The sequence below is a fragment of the Camelus bactrianus genome, chromosome 18 (genome assembly GCF_048773025.1).
Source record: "Camelus bactrianus isolate YW-2024 breed Bactrian camel chromosome 18, ASM4877302v1, whole genome shotgun sequence".
NCBI lineage: Eukaryota > Metazoa > Chordata > Mammalia > Artiodactyla > Camelidae > Camelus > Camelus bactrianus.
In genome coordinates this window covers 6,240,375-6,267,528 of record NC_133556.1, presented here as the reverse complement: position 1 = coordinate 6,267,528, position 27,154 = coordinate 6,240,375, and the positions used below count along the sequence as shown (strand labels likewise).

Genomic DNA, 27,154 nt, shown 5'->3' with positions numbered 1-27,154 from the left:
GGAGCTGAAGGCCAGCCTTAGAGGCGGGGCCTGCGCGGGGCTGGAGTTGGGATCTGGCGTGGGCGGGGCCTCGGGCTTCGGCGAGGCCGCACCTAAGCACCCCCGGACCCACAGCTCAGGTGAGCCGGGACTGCGCTGTCTTTTCCCAGGGCTAGGCAGTGACAAAGTAGGGAGGGAACTAGGGCACTGGTGCCCCGGCAACTCAGAACTTCTCTCCCAACTTGGGTAGGAACCGAGGTTTGCCAGGGAGACCCGACACCCGGCCCTTGAACCCTTCTATTCTAGAGCCACTTGCCCTAGGGTCTTCCAAGGGGCTTAGGGACCTGCGCTCCCTGCCTGAAATTGTACGTAAAACTTAGCAGTTTGTGCCTGTGATGTGTTCTGAGGTCCCCAGACCCCAAAGAAGTAGAAACCCATTGGTCCAAGTCCTTTGGTCACCAAAGAGGCACAGGTGCTCAGAGAGGACCATGACTTGTCCAGCGTTACCCAGCTTTGCCCACGCCTTGGCCAGGACTCTTTCCACCCATGGCTGGTGGGCCCTGACCTACAGAGATCCCTGACTCCAGGCAGGACCCCCTTCCTGGAGTACTCATTGACCCTGCCTGACCATGTGCTCCCTCCCACCCATGAACTTCCCTTCCCAGCAGCCAGCAGGAGCCTGGACCCCCTTTTCAGCCAGATTCCAGTAGGACAGACACCCACATGGCCAGACCAAACTCCAGGCCACACTACTGTGGCCCCTTCAGCTAGAAACTGCACAGGGCCTGGAGTCCAGAGAGGGAAGAGCTAACATTTTACAGGGCTTGGGTACTGGGGATCCTGCAAGCCAGATGAGGAAGGGGCAGAGATGTTCATAGTGGAGCGCTTAGGAACGGGTCCCCAAGGGCCCCGGGAGGGGAGGAAGCAGGAGGAGGGAGGGGGCATCCATATCTCTGCCCTGATCAGCCATGAGCCCTCCTCCCCCACCATTGTCGGGAACTAGAGGCCAAAGTCTGCCCCAAGGTCAAAAAATTGATTGTTTTGCAGGAAGGGGGCAGGAGTGGGACCGTGGAGGGATTGGCAGGGAGGCACAGTCCCTCGTCCTCTAGCCTGGGCTGGGGGGCCACGTCTGGAAGGCTGTACTGAAGCCAGGACTGTGCCCCCACCCTGGGAGGGGGGAGGTGAGGAAGGGCCTGGGCTCAGGCTGCCTGCCAGGGCTGATAAGGGGCCTCTCAGGGCTCCCACAAACGGTTTATCACTGTAGGGGAGACAGCCTGCAGGGCTCAGGAGGGGGGACGAGCATGGAGCGGCTTTGGGGTCTACTCCGGAGGAGAGCGGTAAGAAAGACCAAGGGCGGCTGGGAGACCCTTAGCCTTCTCTCCAGGTTCTAAGCCCCCTCCCAAACCCTAAGGCTGGCCTCTCCCCTTTCCACCTCCAACTCTCCCCTCCAGCCTGCCTCTCAGGGACCCTCTCTCCGGCCTTGGGTTCATGGCACCCCAAAAGTCACTGACCTTGTTATTGCCAGATTCCTTCCCATCCCCCAGGCTTCTTTCCCCAGTCTCATGCCCACCACGCCCCTCACAGCAAAGGTTGTCCTCACGACCCTCTCAGACCATCTACAAGCGAGTGGAGGGCACCCAGCAGGGGCGCCTGGAGGAGGAAGAGGAAGACAGGGAGGAGGGGGTGGAGCCATCAGCCCACTTCTGCCCCATGGAGCTGAGAGGCCCCGAGCCCCTGGGCTCTCGACCAGCTCGGCAAAACCTCGGATTCTGGGCAGTAGCAGGACGAAGAGCCGCCCCCTACCTGGTCCTGATAGCCCTTCTGATCTTCACTGGGGGTGAGTGGAGGGTCTGGGCTTGGGGAGATATCTGGGGTCCAGAGATGGGCACAAGGGGAATTTCCACTTGCCACCCACCAGCCTTCCTCCTGGGCTACGTGGCCTTCCGAGGGTCCTGCCAGGCATGCGGGGACGACGTGTTGGTGGTCAGTGAGGACTTGAACCATGAGCTGGGAGCGGACTCCCACCAGGGCACATTGTACTGGAGTGACCTCCAGGCCATGTTCCTGCAGCTCCTGGGGGAGGGGCATCTGGAGGACATCATCAGGTAAGGATCAGCCTGCCCCCTCCCTGGCCCTCAAAAACCATCATCTGCTCATCTGAGGCCCTTTCTGGGACTCCTTCCTCCGGGTGTCGGGGTCCCCTTCTGAGCCCTTCCACCTGCCTCCCTGGCCCCCCTCCAGTGGTCCTGGGAAGGATGGCAGGCATCTGGCACAGAGAGGAGGGAGGGCAGTTCCAGAGATGAGACTGCAGAGGACACATCTGGGAGCTGAGGGAGTGACAAAAAAAGCACAGAGGGGTCCAGCCTCCAGATATGAGGTAGGATGGACTCAGAAAAGTCTTGAATGCTACATCAACGAGCTTGGATTTTGACCTTTGGCAGCAGGACGCTCTGGGGGCCTCTGAGAAGGGGGAGTTTTAGGGAATTAGAAAAAGAAGCAAATGCATTTGTGGGGATCTCCTCATTTACATTATGAGGGATGCCAGTCCATACAAGCAGGCTAGAGTTTCTTTTGTCCTGCTGAGGTCACTTTTTCCTACTGAGAAGGAGCTGCGGGGGTAGGGCCAGAGAAGAGGTGAGGAATTTATTTTTTTAGTGGATTCCCCTTGATTTTCCTAAGTAGAAAATCATATCTATAGATAGTGACAGATGCATAGCTTCTTTCCCAGTGCTTATACCTTTTATTTCTTTTTCATTTCTTATTGCATGGGAGAGGACATGAATTTAGGTAATGCTGACAATAGATACCTTGCTTATTTCTTAACTTTCATAGGAATGTTTTTATAATACTCTGTCATTGAGTATGCACTTTCCTGCAGAATCCAGATAGCTTTTTAAAAGCGAATTAAGGACGTTTTCCTCTATTCCTAGCTTACCTAGGCTTTTTTTTTTTTTTTTTTTAATGATCGGGAAAGGAGGAACAGGGATCAAAAAATTTTTTTCAAATATTTTTCCAGAATGTATTGAGATGATCAGATGATTTTTCTTTAATTGTTTATGTAATCATTTGTATTATTAGATCTCCTTGTCTTCATGAGATCAACATAAACTTGACCAAGGTGTATTATTACTCATTGATACACTGCTGGATCTGTTTTTCTAGAAGACTTTAAATCTGTGGCATCAACAACATGCAGGGTTTTTTTTCTTCTTCTCCTTCTTTTCTTGAGGCACACTTGGTAGTCTGGGTACAGGCTGAGCAGATGGACAGTTTGACAGGTTTAGAGGTGGGGTGTGGCACTGTGGATGCCATCGAAGGGCAGGGAGGCCAGAGGGAAGCAGTGAGAGGGGAGCGGACAGTGAGGTGATGCAAGAGTCTAGGCTGGATGGGGAGCAAGGGAAACCAGGGAGGAGCTGATAGACATGGAGAAATTGGACAGTCTGGATTGCTTGATGGGGTTGAAGAACAGGTATAGTGAGGCTAAGGGAGTGAGCTGGAACCTGAAAAGCTCTAGCCAGTGAGTGGGATTTTAAAACTTTTAAGATTGATCTGATAAACTGTGTCCTATTAATCTAGGAGTCTCCAGCACCTACCATAGTGCCTGGCACTTAGTAGATGTTCAGTAAATTGGATCAATATTCCAGAGAGAGAATTCTGGGTAATGACAAGATCCAGGATATGGCCAGGAAAGTGGGTGACCAGACACCAAAGTCCTCCATGAAAGTGGATAAGTGACCAATTGGCTAGAAGATAACACCAGAGAGGAGGAACAGAGGGGGGAACCGTTGGATGGCATGGGCTTCAAAGGAAGAGAGTTTCACCTGTGGAGAAACAGTCAGAAATGTGAACAGTGGAGCCAGGAGCACACCTCCTCTCCAGACCTGGGTGATATGAGCACCTGAGCTGCCTTTTTCAAGTGTCCTGAAGGAGACCTGGCCTCCCAAGGGACAGCCGGGTTTCTGCCAAGGCAAAAAGTAGAAGGGGTCTTCAGTGATGGTGCTGAGAAGGAAGGAGTTGAGTTTGCTTGCCATGGAAAGAGAACAGGTGGAGCCAGTTGACAGAGAGGCCATGCCAGGGGTGGGGACTGTCCTGGCAGAGGTGCGATGGAAGATCAGGGAGAGCTCAGATGACAGTAGGCTGCCTAGTTAGGTGGTAGCTATGGAAGAAGACAGGGTGAGGTCTCTAATGAGACAAGTCATCCGTGACTCCAGATTCCACGGGGAACCTTGATATAAGGTGTCTCCATGAGGCCCAGCTGGAGGAGGAGAGAGATGGAGGTCTCCTCACCTCTGCCCAGATAGCCCTTTTGTAGAAAGATGTTTTTATGCCTGGAGCAAAGCACAGGCCAATGTGTGAACATGTGGAAGAGACAGTAGATAGATGGGTGAGTTTGGCCTGAGCTGGGAAGAACTTGAGGGGAGGTGGGTAGGACCCCGGCTATCAGAAACTGAGGTTTAAGCAGAAGGATCTGGAGACCCTCTGGCACAACCCTGGTAGTGATGGGATGGGCGGTGATGGCAAGAGAGACTTAGGAGCCCCTCACCGCCCTGGGCCAGGGCGACCCCACACCTCCGGCCTCCCTCCTTCTCCTCCAGGCGCCCAGAAGTCCCAGCCCCTCTCTCCTTTTGCACCCCAATCCCACCTCTCCTTGCGCAGGCAAACTAGCCTTCGGCAAAGGATGGCTGGTTCTGCTGGGATGGCAGCTTTGGCTCAGGACATCCGCGAGGCACTCTTGCACCAGCAGCTGGACCACGTGTGGATGGACACCCACTACGTGGGGCTGCAGTTCCCGGACCCGTGAGTGCTAGGGTTGGGGGTGGGGCGCGGCACTTGGTGGTGGGGGTAGCCTGGCAGTGGGCGCTCACCACGCCCGCTCCTCAGGGATCACCCCAATACCCTGCACTGGGTCAATGCTTCCGGGAGGCCCGAGGAGCAGCTGCCGCTGGAGGACCCTGACGTCTACTGCCCCTACAGCGCCACTGGCAACGCCACGGTGAGCACCTCCTGCCCCGCCCCCAGGACAGGGAAGCGAGCCCCTTCCTTGGTGGAGAAGGAGGAACGCGGGGATCGCGTCTCATGGTCCCCCTCATCCGCCCCTCCCTAGGGAGAGCTGGTGTACGCCCACTACGGGCGGTCCGAGGACCTGCAGGACCTGCGGGCCCGGGGCGTGGAGCCAACGGGGCGCCTCCTGCTGGTGCGCTTGGGAATGATCAATTTTGCCCAGAAGGTGAGAGTCCCCGGATGCGGGGTGGGGCGGAGCGGGGAGGGTGCGGGCTGGGGAGCCCGAGGATCGGATGAGGGCAAATTGGAAGCCTCTAGAAGGCCATCGGAGAGAGAAAAGAAAGAACCAAATGGGTCATAAGAAAGTGTTGGCGGGGAACAAAACAGGAGGTTGTGGTGGGGAACAGAAGCACAAGGGAAAGTGGAGGACAGTGGGGTTTGAGGGCTGCCAAGGCACTGCGGGAGGGTGGAAGATGAGGTCCAGGGGGTACCCCCAGCCTCTCTGTGGACCCACAACTTCAGATTAGAAGCCATGCCATTCCACTTTTAGTTGCTCCTCCTGCCTTTGCAAACCCATTTTTCTCTGGGAGAAGGACTCCTTTAGCTACCTCCCTTACCCAGGTGGCCAGTGCCCAGGATTTTGGGGCCCGAGGAGTGCTCATATACCCGGACCCAGCAGACTTCTCCCAGGGCCCACACAAGATCAGCCTGTCCAGCTACCGGGCTGTGTATGGACATGTGAGTCCGGGGGGAGCCAGCAGTGCCTTCCTGGGATCCCAGGGCTGTGCCTCCTCACCTAGGATGAGGCTGGCACACTATTCCTGGGAGCCCAGCTCACAGATTCATTGTGGTGGGCACCTCTCTCCTGACAGGTGCATCTGGGAACGGGGGACCCCTACACACCTGGCTTCCCTTCCTTCAATCAAACCCAGTTCCCTCCAGTCCAGTCCTCAGGCCTCCCTAGCATCCCAGCCCAGCCCATCAGTGCGGACATTGCCTCCCTTCTACTGAGGTGAGGGGCATGTGGGGACCAGGAAGGGAGCAGGCTGGGAGAGGTAGGCTGCTGCTAGCCCAAAAGGTGCCTTTGGGTGAACTAGAACAACATGGCTTTTCTGGGTGGGCCCAGCCTCTTGTTTGGTGAGTGGAGCTCCAGCTGGATATCACACCCACTGCTTCTGGGCACCCTTGAGCAGGACACAACCTGAGCAACTGTCCAAAGTAACCCTGGCTGCACTGGGTACAGATGCAGTGAGATGGAGTCAGAGGCTGGGAGGGGGAGAAAGAGAGAAGAGGGGGCTTTGGGCTCTTTTATAGCCTAGGCTTTTCTGCCGTTTCCAACTCTTTCTGCCCCACCCCTCTCCAGGAAGCTTGAAGGCCCTGTGGCCCCCCAAGAATGGCAGGGGCACCTCCCAGTCTCCCCTTATCGTCTGGGCCCTGGGCCGGGCCTGCACCTGGGGGTCAACAACCACAGGGCCTCCACCCCCATCAGCAACATCTTTGGCTGCATCGAGGGCCGCTCAGAGCCAGGTGTGCTTGCTTGGCCAGCATCACCCACAACCTGCAGGAGGGGAACTGGGGTTAGCACGGAGGGAGACTGGCAAGTTGGGGCTGGGCTGGGACTGAGGGGAGTAGCAGTGAGGAGACCTCAGGGTCAAAGCTATCCAAAGACAGAATGGGCAGTTCTGTGCAGATGTGAGTTTGCTAGCAGCAGAGGTGAGTGAGCATAAGGTGGGTGATGTGATAGCATGAATGGGAGGTCAGATTAAACAGATGAGCCTTTCAAGCATAACTTGATGGGGATAACAGTGGGGAATCAAAGTGGGTTCTTGAGCCAAAGAACCTATAAGCACTGAAGGTGAGGCATGGGGAGGCCTGTGATGAGGGTACTGACGATGGGAGTGTGAGTCGGGAAAGGTTAGAGATTTAAAAGGGGAAAACCTGTTAAAACACTCCAGCCCCAGGCACCACGATGAAGGAGCAGGCCACCCAGGAAAGGCCAAGGGGTGAAGAGGCACTCTCTTTAGGGACAGCAGGGATGGCAGGGTTGGGGCTGCAGAGATGTGAGGGCCCTGGGGAAATGGACCCTCCCCAGGGTTGGAGAAGCTTCTGGGTTCTGCCCCTGTAAGAAGTGGGTCCCCAATATCCCCTCCCCCAGATCACTACGTTGTCATCGGGGCCCAGAGGGACGCATGGGGCCCAGGAGCAGCCAAGTCCGCCGTGGGGACCGCCATACTGCTGGAGCTGGTGCGGACCTTTTCCTCCATGGTGAGCAATGGTAAGGTCAGGGCCTGGGCCTGGGCGGGGCAGCTGGGGCTGTGGCCTGAGCCAGGACAGGGCAGAGGGGCAGTTAGGAGCACAGGTTGGAGGATGGCCTCTTGGACCTGGACTCCAAACCTGGCTCTTCCACGTCCTGGCTGCACGGCCACTTCATCTCCATTTCCAAATCTAAACACGAAAGTACTAATAATCCACGTGTGAGTGAAGATTAAGCAGGAGATTCCCTCCCTGTGTAAGCAACCCCCATCGCTGATACAGCTGAGTCAGGGCAGACCCAGGTGAGATGGGCTGGGATGGGTGCTTGATGGGAGGGAAGGAGAGACCCCAGGGGACCTGAACAGAGAAGACAAAGAGGGGGGTCTGTGGCCCCCAGCTGAGCCCACCCTCCCTCCCCCTGCTGCCCCCAGGCTTCCGGCCCCGCAGAAGTCTTCTCTTCATCAGCTGGGATGGTGGTGACTTTGGGAGTGTGGGGTCCACAGAGTGGCTGGAGGTAACCTGGGGTCCTGGGCAGGTAGTCAGGCGGTGGGGAGAGGCGGGGGGATTTCATACTCCACACCCCTCACCCACAGGGCTACCTCAGTGTGCTGCACCTCAAAGCCGTAGTCTATGTGAGCCTGGACAATGCAGTGCTGGGTGAGTGGGGGCAGTGCCACCGCCTGAGCCCACACAGGTGCATCCCTGGCCTCTGGGCCAAGCCTTGAGCCTGGCATCCCTCTCTGCAGGGGATGACAAGTTCCACGCCAAGACCAGCCCCCTTCTGATTAGCCTCATTGAGAACATCCTGAAGCAGGCAAGAGCCGGGCCAGCAGCAGGGGATGAAGGGAAGGTGGTGGCCGCCAGCGCCTGACTAGTGCCCTCCACCCTGCCCCCAGGTGGACTCTCCTAACCGCAGTGGGCAGACCCTCTATGAGCAGGTGGTGTTCAACAATCACAGCTGGGAAGCTGAGGTGTAAGGAGGGGAGGGAGGAGAGCTGGGGGAGGGGGTGGAATATGGAGGGAGCCTGAATCCACACAGCACTCCAACCTGCCCATCCCCAGGATCCGGCCGCTGCCCATGGACAGCAGTGCCTATTCCTTCACGGCCTTTGCGGGGGTCCCTGCCGTTGAGTTCTCCTTCACGGAGGTGAGACTTCCGGGCCCTGCCCCAAAGCAGCAGTCCCTGGGCCTGTCCACACCGTGCCTGCGAGCCAGCTCCTGCCCTGTTCCAGCAGGATGGCCCGGCGTACCCGTTCCTGCACACTAAGGAGGACACCTACGAGAATCTTCACAGGGTACTGCGGGGCCGCCTGCCGGCCGTGGCCCAAGCTGTGGCCCAGCTCGCGGGGCAGCTCCTCATCCGGCTCAGCCACGATCACCTGCTGCCCCTCGACTTCGGCCGCTACGGGGACGTGGTCCTCAGGCACATCGGCAGCCTCAACGAGTTCTCTGGGGACCTCAAGGTCCAAGATGCTAACCCCGCTCCTGGCTTCTGGCGGTGGGGGGCGCTATATCCCCTTAAAGTGCTGCCCGGGCTAGGGGATCTGGCCCCTTTCCCCCTTGTTTTGGTCCCCTCTGGCAACCTGGCCCCTTTACCCCTGCTCCAGTCACCTAAGCCCCTAGGATCCAGCTGGTACCCGCCCAACCGCACAGGTCTCTCTCCCTTCATTCTGCCCCCAGTATTCTGTACCCCTGTACTTCTCCACTTCTGTCAGGCCCGAGGTCCCAGCCCCGTCTCCTAGCACCTGGACTCCCCACCTCCCCACCACCACCAGGCCGGGGTCCTGGCCCTGCCGCCGGCCCCAGCCCGCGCCTCCGCCCTCAGGCCCGCGGGCTGACCCTCCAGTGGGTGTACTCTGCGCGGGGGGACTACATCCGGGCTGCAGAGAAGCTGCGGAAGGAGATCTACAGCTCGGAAGAGAGCGACGAGAGGCTGACGCGCATGTACAACGTGCGCATCATGCGGGTGAGGCCCCGCCCGGCCGCCGCACCACCCGCCGCCACCCCCCACCCCCCACCCCCGCCACCGCCTGGCCGCCTGCAGTCCGCGCCGCCCCGCCCTCTTCCGGCGGCGTGGGGCCCCTTTTCCCCGCCGTGCGCCTGTGCGCTGCGCTCCCATCCCCTCCCCTCCCCTCGCTTTCACTGTCCCTGTCCTGGGGTGCACCCAGTCCTGGATGCATAGTGCTTTGCTCACAGACCCACCGGCCTGGAGTGACCACTGAGGCAGGCCTGCAAAGTGGTCAGACAGGGAGGGTTAGCCCCTTGTCAACAGTCGCCTGGCCAACGCGTGGCAGAACTGAGACAACAGCACCCCTTCCACTTCCCCACTGCGGCCTCACACCTCTGGAGAGAAAAAGCATGTCCACGGTGGTCCACAGTCTTAAGGCACAGCGATATGCACCCGGGAGGTGCAAAGGCTTAAGAAATTCAGAGTAGAGAGCTCTGTTCCTTCTGGTGAGATGGATGAAATCCAGAAAGGCTGCCTGGAGGAGGTGTCGTGTGAAAGTTATACAAGGTTTTACTCCCTTGCCGATCCCTCCTGCTTAGCTTTGACTGCTTTGCGGTCTGCACCGCATCTCCAGTTCCAGTGCTTCCTCTTCCTTCCATTTCCTCACCCCAAGAGCCCAAACCTGCAACCTTTTGATCTCTGGAAATGTGTGGGTAGGGACTGTGGACGTGGGAAAAAGTCTATAGGGCAAAATGATAAGTAAGGCCATCCTCAGTGAGTGTGGGGTGAGCAGGGAACCCACAGGGCACGGTTTGGGGATAATATGTCTGGCCCTTACGAGGTCTTGTTCTTTCTCCCCCCTCCCTTGTGCCTGTTGTGTCCCTGCCTGTTTCCCTTGGTATCACTCATACTCTCTTTCTGTTCACAAACCCACTGCTTTTGCTCTTTTGTCCTGGCTCCTTTCTCCTGGATTGGGCATGGTTCATTCTCATTCACGGATCTTACTTTAACCCCTGCTGTGCCAGACTCTAGAAACACAAAAAGACATCCCCTCGCCCTACCTCTGAAGTTACCATGTGCCCCCCAAGGGATAAAGGGCATCTCTGTGTAAGGGACATGATTCAGACTCAGGGCTGGAGAATAAAAGATGAAGGGCTTCAGAACCTGAAACACAGGGCTAGGCCAGACACAGTGAACTTTGTGGATCTAGAGCAGGGGTTGGTAAACTATAGCCCACAGGCCAAATTTGGCCAGCCACATGTTTTCGTAAATAAAGTTTTATTGCAACACAGCCACGTTCATCGGTTTTCCCATTGTGTGTGGCTGCTTTTGTGCTACAGCAGCAGAGTTGAGTGGTTGCAACAGAAATATAGTCTGGCCTGCAAAGCCTAAAATAGTTACTAGCTAGCTTTTTGCAGAAAATGTTTGCTGACCCCTGCTTTAGACTATGATGTGAGTCTTGAAGAACAGACAGAATGGGGGTTGGTGCAAAAAGAGGATGTTTCAGGGTGGAGAGACCAAGAATAAGGGTGTGGCAGAGAAATAGGCCTGGTTCTCCTTGGGAGCAGGGTGTGGACCAGCAGAGCCAGAAAAGAAGCCCTGTGGAGGAGCAGAGGGGAGTGGGTAAGGGATCAACTACAGGGAGCTTGAATGCCAGGATAAGAAGTTCATGTTTTTAGGGTCTGGTCATCAAGGCAATTAGGAAGGTTTTTGAGCAGGGAGGTGATGTGGGCCAAGCGGAGTTTTAGGAAGGACTTGGCCAGAGTGTAAACAGCCTTAAGAGGGAATGAAGTTAGTGACAGCTGAGCTCTGGGTGAGGGGACCAGACTGATGTGAGACATTTGGAAAGAAAAATGGACAGACTAGGTACTGAGAGAAAAGGAGGAGAATAGTAATAGCAGCTGCCTTCTATTGAGGGCTACCGTGTGCTAGGGCTTTACATAATTTTCTCCCATAGGACTCCTCCAAATCCTGTGAGTTTGCTAGTATTGTACACAGAAATTGAGGCTCAGAGAGGCTAAGTAACTTATCCAAAAATCACACAGAAAGTAGTCAAGCCAGAATTAGAAACCAGTCAGTCTGATCTTACAGAGAAATTGGAAACCAAATTCTGACCCTATGTTCACCCTACTCTTACTCACTTTTGAGGTTGAGAACCTGGCACCTGGGGTACACCATGGTGCTCATGAGGGAATGTGAGTGCAAGGGTTAGGTTTTGGAAGAAATTGGTGCCCACATGTGTGTGAGGCTGTGGCTGGGTGCCCCCTACTCCAGCTGGAGGTCCAATAGGCTCAGGGACAGGATTCCAGGGGATGATTTGTCAAGCAGACTTGGTAACTGTCCCCATAAGTTCTTGGTTGAAGCCAAGGTCATGGGTGAGCTCTTTGAATGAAAGATGGAGGTCTTAAAAGGTTAAGAGTGTGTGAAAGCACTCCCAGAGATACTGATTCTGCTGGGGTGGCACCTATGCAATGCTAACTTGAAAAACTTTGTCAAGTGATTCTAATGTGCAGCCAGGGTTGAAAACCATTGGATTGTATGTAATGAGGAGAGCAGAAGGTGGAGGTGGAACCTTGGGCCTGCCCACAGTTGGGAGCAGAAGGAACCAGAGAGGCTGGCAGAAAGATGGGAGAACTGGGCTAAGAGCAAGGCCATCTCAGGAAGGATGAACAGCTTCTGAGTTAAGAGGGTGAAGACCCAGATTCACGCACTTCATTAGGACTGGCCTGTCCCCTTGACCTTTGATTCTAGGCTGTGATCATTTGCAGAGGCTGGGAGGAATGATTGGTTTGTGGGGAGGTAAGGGACAGCAGAACGATAGACCATTCTTTGAGGATTTGGGCAGGAGTGAATGGGTGAGGACCGAAGATTGGGGAGACCTAGATGCAGGCTTGGAGGCTCAAAGGATGGGAGGAAAGGGATCCAACCCAGAACACTGCGGGATGGCGCATCCTACCCGGCTACTGGTGACGTCATCGAATAACCACTCATTGAATGGCCAAAGAGGGGTAGGACTTAAGAGACTTCAACAATATTTATTAAGCGCGTACGAGGTGGCAAGCTTGATTTGGAATTGCCCTTCAGGCCTTCGCTCCTACCTGATTTCCCTTCTCGGCGCAGGTGGAGTTCTACTTCCTGTCCCAGTACGTGTCGCCGGCCGACTCCCCGTTCCGCCACATCTTCCTGGGCCGCGGAGACCACACGCTGGGCGCCCTGCTCGATCACGTGCGGCTGCTGCGCTCGGGCGGCTCCGGGGCCCTCGGGGCCGTCTCATCCCAGGTGGTTCCGGGCCTGGGCTTCCAGGAGAGCCGCTTCCGTCGCCAGCTGGCCCTGCTCACCTGGACGCTGCAAGGGGCAGCCAACGCGCTGAGCGGGGACGTCTGGAACATCGATAACAACTTTTGAGGCCCCCACGTGGCCCTGACCCCTGCTGAGAGTACCTGCTCTTCTCCCTTGAGTGATTTCTGGATGATGGAGGTGCCCGTGCACCTCCCATTGCTGACTCATTTCTTATTAGCCCTTATGGTCCCTCCATGGGGCCCAGCGATGACGCCAGCGCAGACACCCACACACCCCTGGCCCTGGAATGTCAGTGAGCAGTGGGATGGTCATACTGTCAGATAATCAGAGAGCAGCTCCACTCCCTCAATCAGAGCCCCTTCCTCTTCAGGATCGGGGGGTTCCCCCAATACCCAGCTAGAGACCACTTTGGAAGGTTTCATAGGGCCTGGGACCTGGCTAGCCTTCTTGGTGGGAAAGATGGCTGGAACCATAGCCCCTGATCAACGCATAGCCTGTGGTGGGAAGGGCTGGGATTTGGACCTCAATAAACCACCTTGTGCCACCTGTTGTTTACAAGCAGTTTTATGTGTCTTCCTCATCCTCACCTCACCCAGTTATCCCTCCCTTAAGACCTTGGGAAGTGTTGGGCAGAAGGGACCAGAGAGGATGCAAGTGAGAATGCTGTCCCCACAGGGAAAAAAAGCTGTTCCTGTTACCTAAAGACCTAAGGAAACTGAGGAAATTAGGAGGGCCCTTCTCCAAAGACCACCATGGGGTGGGAGGCTGGCTCTGTACCTTCTCCTGAGACCAGGGATGGCTACATAATTTGCAAGGCCTGGTACAACATGAAAAATGCAGGGTTTCTTGTTCAAAAACAAGAACAAAGCTTTTTTCTTTCTTCCACTGTCTCTCAACCTGTCCTGGTGGTTTTTAATTTGTTATTTAAGGGCCAGAACCCTCAGACAAGGAAATAACCCAGAGGCACTCAGGGTTCTGCCCCTCACCTTGGTACAGATAGCACATGTGTCCAACCCGGACCCAGATCCAGACCCGGATCCTCCCTGTGTCTGCGCCCAGGTCCCTGCTGGGGAAGGAGGATGACAGCTGTGGTTGGGTAGGGGCAGGGAGCTGACAGGTGAGAACCCATCCAGGTGAGGCAGGACCCCCAGCACATGCTCCAATGTCTCATCAGACTATACTGCCAAAACATAAGTATGAAGGTAAAATCATTAAAAATTTCAAGACAGAGGCTGCAGAGTATTAACTCTCAAGCACAAGGCCCCCTACTTTCGTTACACAGTCATTAGATTGACCCAGCCAGGAACCTCTCTCGCCCACAGGGACCCTTTGGCCAGTCTTTGCCCAGTGAGGTGGAAGCTGCAGGAAAGCAGGGAATTACAGGTGCTGCTGGTACTGCTTTCCTTTTAATCATAGTCTCAGGAGGCTGCAGCCCTGGTTCTCACTTCCTGGCAGCTGCATAAATCCTAGGGTTCCTCAGTCCTCTCGTACGGTGTGACAGGTCCTAGCCCGCTCCTCAGGATGCTGGGAAGAGAAGGTTTCTTAGTTATGGATGCTGCTGCATTCCAGGATGAAACTGCCCCCTCCTTACCCCTTTGAGTCTGACTTGGTGGGTTCTCAGGAGCCTGGACTGAGGGTCAGAAGCCTCCTTGGCTCTTTGTTTCTCTGATACGCTGTCCAGCACAAATTCTCTGAAGTCATTTCTCAACCCTTCTCCACCTTGTCCATTTGCTCCCTGTAGTATACAGAGTAAAGTTCTGGACAAAGAGATCCACATCCCAATCCCTGAAATCTGAGTGAATGTTACCTTAAATGCCGAAAACATGATTAAGTTGAGGATCTGGAGATGGGGAGTATTTGGGGCTGAACTGTGTCCCCTCAAATTCATATGTTGAAGCCCTAACCACTAGTACCTCAAAAATGTGTTTGTATTTGGAGATAGGGCTTTTAAAGAAGTGATTAAGTTAAAGAGTCTCATAGTGGGCCTAATCCAGTCTGACTGGTGTCCTTACAAGAAGAGAAAAATTGGATGCAAAGAGAAACACCAGGGAAGTGTGTGCAGAGGGGAAAGACTACGAGAGGACATAGGGAGAAAGGGACTATCTGCAAGCCAAGGAGAGAGCCTTCAGGAAAAATCAAACTCGCTGACACCTTGATCTTGGACACTAGCCTTCAGACCTGTGAGGAAATTAATTTCTGTTTTTTTAAGCCAATGAGTCTGTGTCAACCTTAGCAAACTAACACAGGCTGATTATCCTGGATTGCAGGCGTGGGGGAGGTCATCACTAGGGTTCTTATTAAAGGAGGCAGGAGGATCAGAGACAGAGAAAGGAGATGTGACAACAGAAGCAAAGGGTCAGAGTCAGAGAGAAATTTGCAGATGCTACACACTTTTTTTTTTTTTTGACTCAACACAACGATCATTTGTTATTTCCATGCTTGGCTTTAAAGATGAAGGAAGGGGTCACGACCCAAGGAATGCAGATGGCCTCCAGAAGCTGGAAAAGTCAAGGAAACATTCTCCCCTAGGTGCCTCCAGAAGGAACCAGCCCTGTTGACACCTTGATTTCATCCCCAGAAGACTCATTTTGGAGTTCAGACCCCTAGAACTGTAAGAGGATTAATTTATGTAGTTTTAAGCCACCAGTCTGTGATAAACAGTTATGCAGACACAGGAAGCTAATACCCACACATCCAACTACTTGCAAGCTCAGTACTGTTTTCTAACAAATTTACTTATTAAAAAAAAATCTGTGTCCCAAGTCCCCTGCCACCCCCACCAGTAGCTGCCCCTACATAGCTTTGTTTCAGGAAGCCTCCTGATTCCACTGGCAACAAGGCCTTTTCACAGCAAATACTGTTAGCGGATGGAGGGACCCCTAAATTAGGAGGCCCACCAAAGTGAGTGTCCTTGCTGCCAACTGCAAAAGAATTCACACAGCGGAGGCAGACGGATGAAATGAACAGCCGCTTTATTGCTCAGAAAGGGAAATGGAAAGTGCTCATGTCGGGAGAAGGGAAGTAAAGCTCTTGAGTGAGGAAGAGGTGCTCAAGCAGGGGAGCCATCAGCCAAGATGGGTGGTGGTTGTCATGGCAATCGTCAACTGTCATGGCGCTGATGGGTGTGTCACTTAGCATGCTAATACATAACAATGAGCGAATAATGAGGCTCAAGGTCCACTGAAGTCAAATCCTCCACCATCTTGGACTGGGTGGGTTCTAACCAGTTCTTGTTTCTTCTCTGCTGCTGCCTCCTGAGACTTAGATAAGACTAATTAATTCCTATTTGAGGGAGGAGCAGGGCTATAATCCTGAGGACAACAGCCTTGGTAACAAAAAGGAAAGTTGCTTTTAATCAGAATGCCTGCAATCTGGTGGGCCCAGCATCCTCTCAAAAAACCATCTCCAAAAATTTTGTCCAGCCATGAGTTTTAAAGGACAATGAAGGAATAATCTCAGTTACTCATTGAGATAGGTGGTCAGAGTCGTCGCCATCCCCCAGTGCCTGCCGACTTGTCCTCATCAACTGCTTGAGCCCGCTCTTCTGTAACTCGGGGAGGCCTGGGAGACTTCAGCTCTTCTACAAACAAGAGACGAGGCTGGGACGGGGGGTTCAAAGGGTCCTGCTCCCTTTCAATACCAGCAAAATCTCTCATGTGTGATACCTCAAGTACCTTTTTGGGATCCCGGGCACAGCCAGCCCAGTGTGAATGGTTAGCACTCAGACACACTAATTTGGTGAGGGGTTTGCTGGGCAGTGGAAAGAGCCCTCCTCACTTCCCAGACACAGGCTGCAGAGCCATTCTCTGCCCACTGGGGCCAGCAAGGGTGTGGGAGGGACAAGACTTCCAGGGCAGTGAGGCAGCTCCCAAGGCCCCTGAAGTAAGCTGGAGCGACTGATAACCTTCCAGCAGCATAACAGACTGAGTCTGCCTTAATGTTATCTTGCTGATTTTTGTCCCCAATCCACAATCTGCCAGTCACTGGCTGCCCTTCTTCCTTTCCTCCCGTTTGCCCTGCATGTGAAGGAGAGCTGGAAGCCTGCCTTTCAAGGAGCCTATTCTTTGCCTTTGCCTTAATTGCTCCTGCCCGGTGAGGCTGAGGTTATGTCAGGCAGTGCCATTTCCCCCTCATCTTGGCAGGGGCCTTGGTGTTTTGGACCCACAGGGGTTGAAGTCAAAGGATGAGACAAAATAAAAGCAGATGAAGGGACAAAAGGCAGAAGAGGATTCTGGGGATGGGAAGCCTCCAGGCAACCCTGGCAAGAGGCTCTGATGGCTCAAGACCATGAGACCTGAGTTCTATAGCAGGTGGGAGCAGGTGGTATTTGTTTGTTTCTTTTTAGCTTAGGTCTGCTGGCTTTGCGACAGGACCCTATCCCTAGGGGGTAGGGCTAAGGGAGATCTTAAAAATCAACTTTCCCAATTCCCTCCTTTTAGAGGCAGAAACTGAAGCTCAGAAGAATTTAAATAACTTCCTCAAGATCACATTTTTTTTTCAGTGCAGCCCCAGGCCCAGGACCCAGTTCTTCTTAACCCTCCCTGGGCCTCTTCATTGTCCCAGGTGCTGGGTCCCCTGGGAGTAGGAGGAACTGGAGAAAAGAAGTAGGAAGAAAGGGACATTTCCCTACAATTCTCAGTTCAATTTTACAAATTTATTTTATTCAACTTGGAAAATGAATACAAATCCCTGGGTTTTGGGGGTGGGGTAAGGGCAGGAAGGAGGAAGAAGGAAGCAGGAGCTGAGGCAAGGTTATGAGCATCACAGTGGCTGTCTCATGTCCAGGTCCATGTCCCTGCCCAGGGAGGGGGCTGGAGGTTAAGCTTGGAGCTCAGGTCCGGAGGAACACCATGGTCAGGAGGCCTGGATGGGAAGAAAGAGCAAGGTTGTATGTGCAGCCCAGGGGCTCTGTGAGCTTTCTTTCCAGCCACCACTCCCCTCTCTCTCTGGGGCTGGATCCCCTGCCACCCTGCCACCACTGTGCTTACCCAAGACGTAGGCTGCCACCAACTTTTGTCCCAGGGAGACGTGCAGGATTTGGGGCAGCTGGCTGCCGAGTTCATCCTGGAGCGGGAGAAGCAGGAAGGCCACAGAGACTATGCCCGTCAGCAAGAAGAGGAGGAAGGAGCTGGTGGCTAGTTGAGGGTGGGGATCTGGGAAAAAAAGGCCCATCAGAAGCCAGCCCCAACTCCTGTCCAGCCCAAGGCCCTCCAGGGAGGAGGCTGAGGATGGAAGGTGTACCCACTTATTATTGGACACAGGTGGTGTCCTCTCCTCCCTGGAGCCTCTGTCCTCACAGCCACAAGAAACCCTCTTCCCTTTTGTCCCTCAGCATCTTTTCTCTTTCTTCACTCTGCCCTGATTACTGGCTCCTGTGTACCAACCTGTCAGGCAGGGGCCTCTGTCTTCCATATATACACACACCTTGGTACAGCATCATGGCTCAATACAGGTTTTTTATTGGGCTGAACTGAGCTGACTTCAGGGAAGTCATGAAGTCAGAGCTAAGGGGGGAATTTTCCCTCAAGTGGAAGCCAGAAACCAAGGAAACTGCAAAGTCTGCTTTTTTCCATAACCTGATATAAAAATCTCAACTTCTAGGAATGTTTTCATCCAAACACAAAGAACTGAACCAGATTTCTTCAACTCGAGTGGAGCTCATCTCTAGCATCATGCTAGGTCCTCCCTCCGTTAGGCTAGGTCCTCCCTCCAGGCATAACTCAAGAATTCCCATGCCCAAACTCACTTTCTGGGAAGTGTTGGGCCGTGGGTGGTGCTGTCCAGGAAGGAGGCCCTGGGTGGGGTGTTGGGTCAGGCTGTCCCTGAAGCTTAAGGGGGTATGCAGGGGCCCTCAGAACCGAGGTGATGTCCTTGCGCCCCACCACACGGCCCTCTGTTCCCTCCTCAGACAGCTCAATGCGGAAGCGGTCCTGGACGTCATAATGGCTGGGATTAGGGGCCACGTGGCGAATCACACTGGTCCCAAAGAAAGGAGAGAGGCCCATTGAGGGGCAGTGAGTGAGAGGCAGTGATCCAAGTGGATCCAGGTCCCACTCCCAGGAAATTTTCCCTTAAGGACGCAGACAGAGGGTGGGGAAAATAGGTTGAAGAGGACCGGGTCTCAGACTTAAGACCACAGCACAGTAATTCAGAGAAAGGTGGCAGCGACCCCTGGCTTCCATCAGCCTCCCCACCCTTCCAACTCACATGTCAATGCAGGATTGAGGCTTCACATATCCTTCCGCGTCAAACACTGTGTATTTGGCAGGTGCTGTGCACAGGACTGGAAAGGAAAAGACACACATAGACCGACTATTGCCTCAGAGACCCTGCACAAGCCCCGTCCCTGAAGTCCCCCTTGCCTTCTACCCCAGGGCTGGACATCCGACCATACTCATCTGACTGCTCCAGCCCACACAAGCTCCCCAATGTTCTGTCGCCAGTCCCCAGATCCCTAGCACGAGGCGCCCATCCCCTTCACCTCGGAAGCGAAGCGCTGCTCCCGTGGGGTTATAGAGGGTCAGCAGCTGCCGGGGTCCGCTCCGCTGGTCCGCCCTGAATACTAGATCCGGGGGAAAGACGAGAACCGGGACAACAGGTCCCGAGAGAGGAGGGGCGCCCCGGGACCCCCGCCCAGGAGCCCCCGAACCCACCAGCTCCTGGTCCTGGGGCGCCCCACGGCGCATGCACGCTCTGGGCGGTGGAACATCCGAGGGCAGAGCTCAAGGGACAGGGCCTGGAGTATAGAGCTGAGGGGAGAGAAGGGCGAAAGGGAACCGGATGAGATCTTAGGGCAGGGCCTGGACCGATGCCGCCGCCGCCGCCTCGGAATCCCGCTAGATGAGGCCCCCGCAGACCAGGCACAGGCCCCCCAAACCCTTTCTCTCTTCAGCTCTGCCCTAGGTCCCTTTAGGCCCCGCCCCCAACCCGTACCTCGATGGTCACGCCCACCCCGTAAACCCTGCCCCTCGAGGCTCGCAGCCCCGGCCCTTGTCTTCAGCCCAGGTTCCAGAGCTCCATAAGCCCCGCCCCACCGCAGCCCCCGCCCCTTCCGGGCGTCCCGGGAAACCCGCCCCCTCGCTCTGGCCAGACTCTGCTGCCTGACGCAGCGGCCTCTTCCGGAGCTGCCCTTTCCGCCGAGACCTGTATCTGTCCCTCCCTGAGCTGGAGCCCACGGTCCTTCGGGCTTCCATCTCCGAACGGCCTCTTGTGCTATGAAGCTCACCTTCTGGTCACAGCATCTGCCAATCAACCTGTGGATGGACCAGGGCTGCCATCTTCCCGGGAGACCGTTTCTGCTCTTTCGCCGTACGGCCTCTGTCATTGGCCAGGACGGCCTCGTTTCAGCCGTAAGTATACTCCGATTGGTGCGCTTAAAGAAGTGATTGGCTTGATTCCAGTGACGTAAAATTTTACGAGCGTCTGTGGCTAGAACGCTAACCCTGGAATAAGTAGTTGGGGGACCCTGGTGAGGCTGGGTGTTGGGCTATGTTCCTTCCTTCCCATTCTAAGACAGTCCAGATGACTAGAATCACATCTCGCAAGGGAGCCCTCTTTCTCCACTTCAATCCCAGGCTCTCTTAGAAGCCTCTGTAGCAACGAAAGCCGCTTTTTATAGTACTAGTTGGGGGTTGCTCCCTGTTGGCCTACTGCTCTTCTCCTGATTCCTTCCTGCAGGGAACTCGGAAATCAGTCACACTTGCAAACGGAATTAAGATTCAACTCTGCTACTTAAATCGTCCCACCGAATCTTCAACTCCCTTTACAGCCTAGGAAACAGCCTTGACAAGGTGAAGAATATCACTCCTGGCCCACACATTTGGTTTGCTGTGGAGCAAAACAAAGTTGTCTGAAAGCCTTCCCTGAGCACCCCTATCAAACGTAGAATCTCCCCTTGTCTGTCCTCTTATGCTATTGTTTTCTTCCTAACACTCTTAGGGCTACTTGACATCCTGTTTATTTTAGTTTATTTCTGCTCCTGTAGAATGTTCTTTCCACAAGAGCAGGGACTTTTGTTGTATTTTCCACACCTAAAATAGTGCCTGCCATTTGGAATGAACCAAGGAATGACTAGGAGGAACTTTTGAGCTGAGATCTGATTGAAGTTAGGAATCGAGCCAGGAGTTACCTGTGGAAGAGAATTCCAGATAGAAGGAACAGCAAAGGCAAAGCCTGGAAGCAGATGTGTACTAGAAATGGCCAAGGAGCCAGTGTGACTGGAACAGAGGTTGTAAGGGAGACAATACTCAGAGATGAGATGAGGTGAGAGAGAGGACGCAGAACCCCTAAAGCCTCAGAGCCCACAGCAGGACTTAGGATTTTATTCGGAGACTGAGAGAAACTATGGGAGAGTTGTTTTAATTTCTTTTTTTTAACAGCTTTATTGAGATATTTTTGACCCATAACAATTGTATATATTTAAAGTGTACAGCTTGATGTTTTAATATATGTATACAGTGTGAAAAGAGCACCACAATTAAGCTAATTTACATATTCGTCACCTCTACGCAGTTACCATTGTCTGTGTTTGAGTGTGTGTTGAGAAAATGGGAGAATTTTGAGCAAGGAGTTGGCAAGATTCGACTTACATTCTTCTTACTATTCTTATGGTATGGTAACTATTGAGTTTAACGAATGAATGAAAACAAATCCCCAAGATGAGCACCAAAACCATGGAAATGGAGATGTGACCCCTTCCTCAGTCAAGAAACATTTATTTGGATAAGAAAGGGGTCCTTAGGGCCACAGTCCGAGGCTGGCCTGGGCTTAGGCCTGGGACCCAGCAGCCTGAACAGGCTGGGATGCGCACCTCCTCTTGCTGAGGTTGGTGAGGATCTGGTCCTGGTTGGGCCGGTAGGGAACCACGAAGTTCTCTGGAGGAAGGATGAGACCTCTGTTCTCTTCCACCTGGCTCATCAGCAGGTAACTGGCTCCTGGGGAGGGGGAGGGAGGGATTGAGAGCTCATGTTATTGAGACCTTGTAGATGAACCTCCTCACCCTAGTCCCTCAGATTCTACCTCTATCGTGTTCATGAGGCTAAGTCCCCCTCTCCATTTCCCCACATCTCCATTTCCCCACATCTCCATTACCTTTCTTCATGTGGGGGCAGTGCTTGCAGGGCACGTAAAACTTTAAGGAGGTGTCAGTGGGTGGAGATGGCAGATCCAGGCCTCCGGTTTTGTAAACACCAATGAGACTGACAGTCACCATGAGGCCCTCCCCTGGGCCCCGAACCATGGACTTCACTGTTGCGGTCACCACTGTGAGAGAGTTGAGGTGAGAGGTGAGGAGACAGGAGGCCAGGGCAGGGCTGGAACTAGAAAGAAGGGGGACTTTGGGGACAGGAGGGGAGATTAGGGGAGCTGAAAGGGCAGAGCTGGGGATGAAGCTTCTTACCCAGGTTGCTGTTACAGAAGTTGCTCTGCAAGGTGCCTTTCCGCCGGCACTGCTTTGGGCAGGGGACACTGGCTGCACCTGGTAGGGGATGGGGGCACTGTTTGTGGAGGGTAACCTACCCAGCAGGTAGGAAGGACCACTTTCCCCACCAAAGCCTCATTGCTTTGACCATGTTCAGGGCCCTATCCAGCTTTGGGTCCCAGCACCCAGTACAAGCCCTTAGCACAGAGGCGACACTAGTGAGTGTTGTATGAACAAATGAATGAGCGCAGGAAGGACCGCTGATACAGCTCCCTTCAGTCTGAGTCCACTTCCTCTCCCTTCCCAGACTCACCGGGGCCCACCGGAGCTGCCTCTGCCTTAGGTAGGGCCTTCAGTTTTTCCTCAGGTAGTGGTTCAGGCTTGACTTTGGTCCCGGCTCCAGGCTTGGGGCCTGGGCTGAGGAGCGGGGGACTCGACCGGGAGTCCTCCCCTGGGCTCCGGGCCGGCCCTTCTTCAGTGGCGCCCCGCGGCAGAGTCCTGTAGGAGGCTGAGAAGCCGTCGGCCGTGACGCTGAGGTCCGAGACGAACTGGACAAGGAGCTCGTTCCCTTCAGAGGAGATGGGACTGCGGGCGGCGGGGCAATAGGGTGTGGCGGTGCGAGGGCGTCAGGCGGGCAGCGCATCCTGCCCCCTACCCGGGCCGGTGGCCTTTTAACCTCTGCCCATCGGTGGCTGCATTAGCTTTCCGATTTCGCCAGCCCCACTCGCCTCTTGATCTGCGGATTCCAGGCTTGGCCCCAAACCCGGCTGCCTGTCAGGCGGTCTACCTGCTCCGCCCACCCACCTGGGCGCATCCCGCGTCTTAAGCTAAGCCCCGCCCCTCCCACCAGCAGAGCGCGGTCCCCGACTCCCGCACCTGAGGCGGTGGAGACGCCCACATTCCATCGCCCACCCGGGTCCGGCCCCCTCACCCCGGGGCGGTGTCGCCGCAGAACTTCCCCAGCCGCTTGGCGTCGTCGCTCACAGCTCCGTTGAACACGCTGACTGAGTCATAGCGGCAGTAGGAATCAGGTTCCAGGTCAAACTTACCGAAGGTCAGTGAGATCACCTAGCGGCAGGGAACAGGCAGAGGCTGCGCGGCGGGATTCCGGGGCGGCCGAGGGCGAGGAGCCCCCACCTCTCACCTCCTTCACCTCGCCGCTGCCTCCGGGACGCTCGCAGCGGCCCCCTCTCTCACCTTCCGCATCCCCTCGAACCCCCTCTCTTAATGCATTCAAAACACGGCTCGGAGAAACACACCCGTGGGAACCCTGCAGTGGCGTCCGTCGCCGTAGTCCGCAAGGTCAAGTCCACTTCCACCACCACCACATACACGTACGCAGAAATCAGTTTATATCAACATCAGGTACCTCGCTTTCGTAAGGCTCGTCAGTTGCAATTTTACATTTTTTGTTTGGATGCAAGCAGGTCTGGGTCTGTTTTTGCTCCCCACCAAGGCAAGCTCAGTGCTTGGGACATAGTAGATGTTCAACAAATCTTTGCTGGCTGCATGCTGGAGGACACCGCCTGGGTCCCCGAGGGCGGCTCGGGCAGGGGGTCAGTACCTGGTCCGGGGGCGCGATGATGTGCCAGGAACAGCTGATGCCCGGGGGGTAATCGGACTCGGGCCAGTTGGGCGTGGTCAGGGTTCCCTGGGCCTTCTCCAGCCGCCCCCCGCAAAATTGGTGCTCTGGGGAGGGGAGAGAGGAGTGGGGGTGGGGGGCGGTGGAGACCCTCCGTCAGCTGGAGGAGAGCTCTAGGCTGGGAGCCCGTGCAGAAAGCTCAGATGTCTGGGTCTCAGGATGAGGGGGCGAGAAGAGGAGGAGGGAGGACGGGGGTAGGTTAGCAGAGAAGGGGCTCGGAGGAGCGGGGCTCAGGGAGGTCTTGGACCGCGGAGGGTATATCTCGGACTACCGGGCGCCCTGGCGGGCGGTGGAAGGGGGAAGAGGAATTGACTGGACACGCTCCCTTCTTGCCCCTCCCCCTGACCCGAGGTCACATCACTCCTCTTCCCCTGGGAGATCCCATCTCCCCAGTCCGGCAGAGAAGTCTCCATCGTGGCTGGAGAGTCCCCATGTTGTGAGGGTGCCCTCAAATTGGGGCACAGCCCGGGAGGCTCCTTTGGGGAGGTCCCTGCCTTAAACATTTTAGGGGAGACTTCTGCCGCCAGGAGGGGGTTGATGGGACCGCAATCGGGAGCCCTGGGCTGGGTGTAGGAGGTTCCGGGTCGGGGGAATCTAGTCCCCCGGTCCGGGGGTGCCCCCTTGCGCCCGTCTGAGGGAGCCCGATTGCGGACGGGGGCGGGCAGTTACTCACCGTCCCAGTAACCCCAGGCCGCCCATTCCACCCGCGGGTCCGTGACCCATTTCCGCCTCGCGCCTGGGGGGGGGCCTGGAAGAGGGGTGGGTGGGAGCGGGAGGTGGGGAGAGAAGACGGGGAGGAGGGACTGAAGGGGCAGTTAGTGAGGAAAAAGGGTTAAGGGAGATAATGGGGGCCCCAGGCTCTTGGGGTGGAGGTTAAGGCTGGGGGGGGGCCTGCGCCAGGGGCGGGCTAGGAGAAGGAGAAGGCGGAGGTGAGGGAGGTCTCACCAGTGCCTGAGGTGGCCCGCCCGCTGTACCAGAGCAGGAAGCCTCGTCCTCCCGTGCCCTCGTCGGATGTCATCCTCAGGGTCACCTGGTTGCCAGGGGCGACTAAGGGCGCTGGCCGGAAGGTCCCACAGAAGCGTCCAAGCCGCTGGCCCGAGGTTCCAGTCCCAGTAAAGACCTCCAGAGCATCGTAACGGCAGGAGGGGTGCAGCTCCAGGTCAAAGACTCGGAAGGAGAGAGTCACAGTCTGGCTCTCAGGGACCTGATGGTGGGACAGGGGTGGGGACCTGCAAAGTCAGGCCAAACACAACCAGGTGGAGGGCACCTCCCTTTCCCCAAGCATTTCCTACAGAAACTGGGCCTGAGCGGGCGGGGGCTTTGTCAGGGTGCAGAGCAAAGGGCTTGTGGCTTGCGCAGGGGACAAGACCTGAGGTCTGTGGAGAGACTAAAGTGGGTGGGCACAAAGTTGGGAAAGGAAAAGCAGGCTCTGAGTTAAGGTGTGAGGACACCTGCCACGTGTTATTGTGAGCACTGATGCCATCAGTGACCAGAGGGGAGGGGCTTGGACTTCCCCAGGGAGAAGCTGTGGTGCTTCGGGGTGGGCAGGGGGCCCACCCTTTGGCTACCTGGACCCAGGCCTTGGAGACTTTGACAAGGGGGTAGTGGCCAGAGGGGCCTTCTCACCGTTACTGTCCAGATGCACTCCTTATTGGGGGGGTAGTGGTTAGGGAAACCCTCACTTGCCAGGTAGCCGGACTCCCCAGTCACAGACCCTCCGCACAGGAACACAGGTCTGGACAACAGAAGAGACACCAGCCGTGAGTAGGGGAGTAGCGGGGAAACTGGGATAGGGTAAAGAGGATGGGGAGGCCAAGGAGGGAAACCAGGGGGATGAGGGAGAAAGGCCCAAGGGATCTGGGGTACCCTTAATCAGCCAGGACAGGACTGGGGTGGGAAACACTCCAGTAGAGGGTCAAGAAAAAGTGGGGCCAGCAACTTGGCTGTCCTTCCAGCCCCTTGGAGGCCCCACCCCCATCCCAACAGGAATTCCCGGAATCCTCCTCAGCCCCCCTTCCTCATTCTCCCCCCTCGCCCTGCCTGGCAGTCAGAGACAGGAGCCGCCTAACTAATTCCAGATGTGGACACAGCCACGAGGCGGTTGGGAGGGGTGGGGGCGGGGAGATGAGAGAGAAACAGCGGCTTGGGCCCTTAGATTGAACCTGGAGACTGGGTTCCCTGAGCTCCCAACCTTTGCCCTGATCCAGTTACAGCTAACTACTTGAGTGCCTGACTCCCTAGTCTCCCCCCTCCCCCCCTCCCCAATCTCTCTAATTCCCTCCTAGAATCCAGATGTCCAGCTACCAGGCAAGTTCAAAGTCTTGGTGCTCTCAGGTTCCAGGCAGGGCCAAGGGTCTGAGTAGAGGGGGAGACTTAGAGGGCAGAGGACGGACTGTGGAGGAGTGAGGAGCAGTGGTGACCTGCAGGAGACAGTGATCTTGCAGCAGAGAGGGAGGACTTGGGGACCAGAGGAGGGTAGGGGCTCTGGGCGATCTGGAGGGGAGATGTTAGCAAAAGAATCCACAAAATCCATAGGCACAACACCCCCCCCCACCGCCTTTTCCCAAGGAATCAGGGACTTCAAGCTATCTGGAAGGTGCCAAGAGACCTACCTGGTGTAGTTGGGGGTCTGGCCCTGGGCGAAAGGCAGCAGAACCCAGGCAGTGAGGAGGGGCCCCAGGAGGGAGGCTGTGGCAGCAGGCAGCATGGCCGGGCGGGGGGAGAGGCGCTGGGGTCCTCAAGACAGAGGCAGCAGCTGAGTTCAGCAGCGGCAGCAGCAGCAGCAGCAGAGATAATCAGTGCCAGATGAGGCAGCCTCGGGTGTGTGGGCGTGGGGACTGGCCAGTGGGGCGGGCGGTGGGGAAGGCGGGACAGGGAGAGCAGAGCTGGGACAGTAGCGAGTCCAGGGGCCTCTCTGGGTCCAGGACACATAAATACTGACCTAGTAGGGGTTGGAGCAATGAAGGGCAGAGGGAGCATCAGGCTCTCAGCCATAATCCAGGCAATACAGTCACGTCATCTGGACCCCACTCTGTCCAGTGCCAGAGCATCCTTCCAACATAGCCTCTGGTCCTTCCCGAGGACTTTACATCCCATCCATGATCCCCCGCCATTCCCGCTTCCTCAGCACCCACAAGTCATTCCCTGGACTCCCAACCCCTAATCACTTACCCTCTTCCTGACCACCCCCTGCTCCAGCTTATTTTCCACTTCAAATTTCTACTGTCTTCTCTTCATCCCGGGGCCAAACTAGGCCACAAAGAATTCTGTTCACCCATCTTCTCTCCCAAATATTTGGAGGTATGGGTGTGGGGTAGGGAGGCAAGGTATGTGGATAAAAGGAGTGTTTTACTTATTGAGGAAGAGGAAGCTGGAGTAGAAAGGAAGGGAAAAGGACATGTGAGACCAGACCTGGAAGGTAAATGGGGGGAAAGGGGGGTTGACTTCACAGGGATGAAGGGAAATGGGTGAGAAGCTTTCAGAAGTCCTCCATCTGGTGAACAGAGCATCCGAGTAGGGAAACCAAGTAGACGTGGACTGAGTCATCTTGGAGGGCAGGGTGCCTGGTCTTGGGGTTGGGAGAGGAAAATGGGCTGAAGGATCCAGGTGCTGT

General features: G+C 55.6%; 3 protein-coding genes and 1 long non-coding RNA gene across 12 annotated transcripts; 2 read left to right on the top strand and 2 right to left on the bottom strand.

Annotated features, from left to right (window-relative positions):
• Positions 1-37: 37 nt before the first annotated feature.
• On the top strand, positions 38-13,025 carry TFR2 (transferrin receptor 2). 7 transcript variants are annotated; one of them, XM_074345809.1, is made up of 19 exons: positions 40-119; positions 1,244-1,316; positions 1,564-1,816; positions 1,898-2,084; positions 4,636-4,776; positions 4,861-4,972; positions 5,084-5,206; positions 5,602-5,718; positions 5,853-5,992; positions 6,344-6,507; positions 7,136-7,255; positions 7,665-7,747; positions 7,827-7,890; positions 7,980-8,047; positions 8,130-8,206; positions 8,296-8,380; positions 8,469-8,696; positions 9,059-9,199; positions 12,302-13,025. In XM_074345809.1, the coding sequence occupies exons 2-19, from the start codon at positions 1,281-1,283 to the stop codon at positions 12,584-12,586; spliced, it is 2,424 nt and encodes an 807-aa protein (XP_074201910.1). In that variant the 5' UTR covers positions 40-119; positions 1,244-1,280; the 3' UTR covers positions 12,587-13,025. The 7 variants fall into 7 exon arrangements, with proteins under 7 accessions (XP_074201915.1, XP_074201913.1, XP_074201910.1 ...); XM_074345808.1 differs by having other exon boundaries at positions 8,466-8,696; XM_074345811.1 differs by having other exon boundaries at positions 50-119; positions 1,591-1,816; positions 8,466-8,696.
• Positions 13,026-17,120: 4,095 nt separating this feature from the next.
• MOSPD3 (motile sperm domain containing 3) lies at positions 17,121-19,840 on the bottom strand. 2 transcript variants are annotated; one of them, XM_010967118.3, is made up of 6 exons: positions 19,707-19,840; positions 18,963-19,230; positions 18,689-18,764; positions 18,228-18,457; positions 17,470-17,634; positions 17,121-17,344 (listed from the first exon to the last, which is right to left on the bottom strand). In XM_010967118.3, exons 2-6 carry the CDS (start codon positions 19,165-19,167, stop codon positions 17,313-17,315), a joined length of 708 nt encoding a protein of 235 aa, XP_010965420.2. In that variant the 5' UTR covers positions 19,168-19,230; positions 19,707-19,840; the 3' UTR covers positions 17,121-17,312. The 2 variants fall into 2 exon arrangements, with proteins under 2 accessions (XP_010965420.2, XP_045360402.2); XM_045504446.2 differs by lacking the exon at positions 19,707-19,840 and adding an exon at positions 19,415-19,536.
• On the top strand, positions 19,549-20,981 carry LOC123611890 (uncharacterized). Its single transcript, XR_006718988.2, has 2 exons — positions 19,549-19,830; positions 20,159-20,981. It is a non-coding gene; the product is annotated as an uncharacterized LOC123611890 (long non-coding RNA).
• Positions 20,982-21,179: 198 nt separating this feature from the next.
• PCOLCE (procollagen C-endopeptidase enhancer) lies at positions 21,180-26,365 on the bottom strand. 2 transcript variants are annotated; one of them, XM_074345804.1, is made up of 10 exons: positions 26,154-26,365; positions 25,168-25,276; positions 24,487-24,745; positions 24,215-24,289; positions 23,464-23,588; positions 22,831-22,967; positions 22,213-22,484; positions 21,879-21,956; positions 21,572-21,742; positions 21,180-21,414 (listed from the first exon to the last, which is right to left on the bottom strand). In XM_074345804.1, the coding sequence occupies exons 1-10, from the start codon at positions 26,246-26,248 to the stop codon at positions 21,248-21,250; spliced, it is 1,488 nt and encodes a 495-aa protein (XP_074201905.1). In that variant the 5' UTR covers positions 26,249-26,365; the 3' UTR covers positions 21,180-21,247. The 2 variants fall into 2 exon arrangements, with proteins under 2 accessions (XP_074201905.1, XP_010965419.1); XM_010967117.3 differs by lacking the exon at positions 24,215-24,289 and having other exon boundaries at positions 26,154-26,361.
• Positions 26,366-27,154: the final 789 nt, after the last annotated feature.

Coding starts and splice junctions, on each gene's coding strand:
- PCOLCE (XM_074345804.1), bottom strand. CDS start 26,248: ATGCTGCCTGCTGCCACAGCCTCCCTCCTGGGGCCCCTCCTCACTGCC. Junction 24,290..24,486: donor GCGGGCCACCTCAGGCACTG/GTGAGACCTCCC, acceptor CCCCTCTTCCAG/GCCCCCCCCCAGGCGCGAGG. Junction 22,968..23,463: donor TCATCGCGCCCCCGGACCAG/GTACTGACCCCC, acceptor CCCTGCCGCTAG/GTGATCTCACTGACCTTCGG.
- MOSPD3 (XM_010967118.3), bottom strand. CDS start 19,167: ATGCGCCGTGGGGCGCCCCAGGACCAGGAGCTGGTGGGTTCGGGGGCT. Junction 18,765..18,962: donor AGCAGCGCTTCGCTTCCGAG/GTGAAGGGGATG, acceptor TTTCCTTTCCAG/TCCTGTGCACAGCACCTGCC. Junction 17,635..18,227: donor GGCCCAACACTTCCCAGAAA/GTGAGTTTGGGC, acceptor TTTTTTTCCCAG/ATCCCCACCCTCAACTAGCC.
- TFR2 (XM_074345808.1), top strand. CDS start 1,281: ATGGAGCGGCTTTGGGGTCTACTCCGGAGGAGAGCG. Junction 7,256..7,664: donor TTCCTCCATGGTGAGCAATG/GTAAGGTCAGGG, acceptor TGCTGCCCCCAG/GCTTCCGGCCCCGCAGAAGT. Junction 8,697..9,058: donor AGTTCTCTGGGGACCTCAAG/GTCCAAGATGCT, acceptor CTCCGCCCTCAG/GCCCGCGGGCTGACCCTCCA.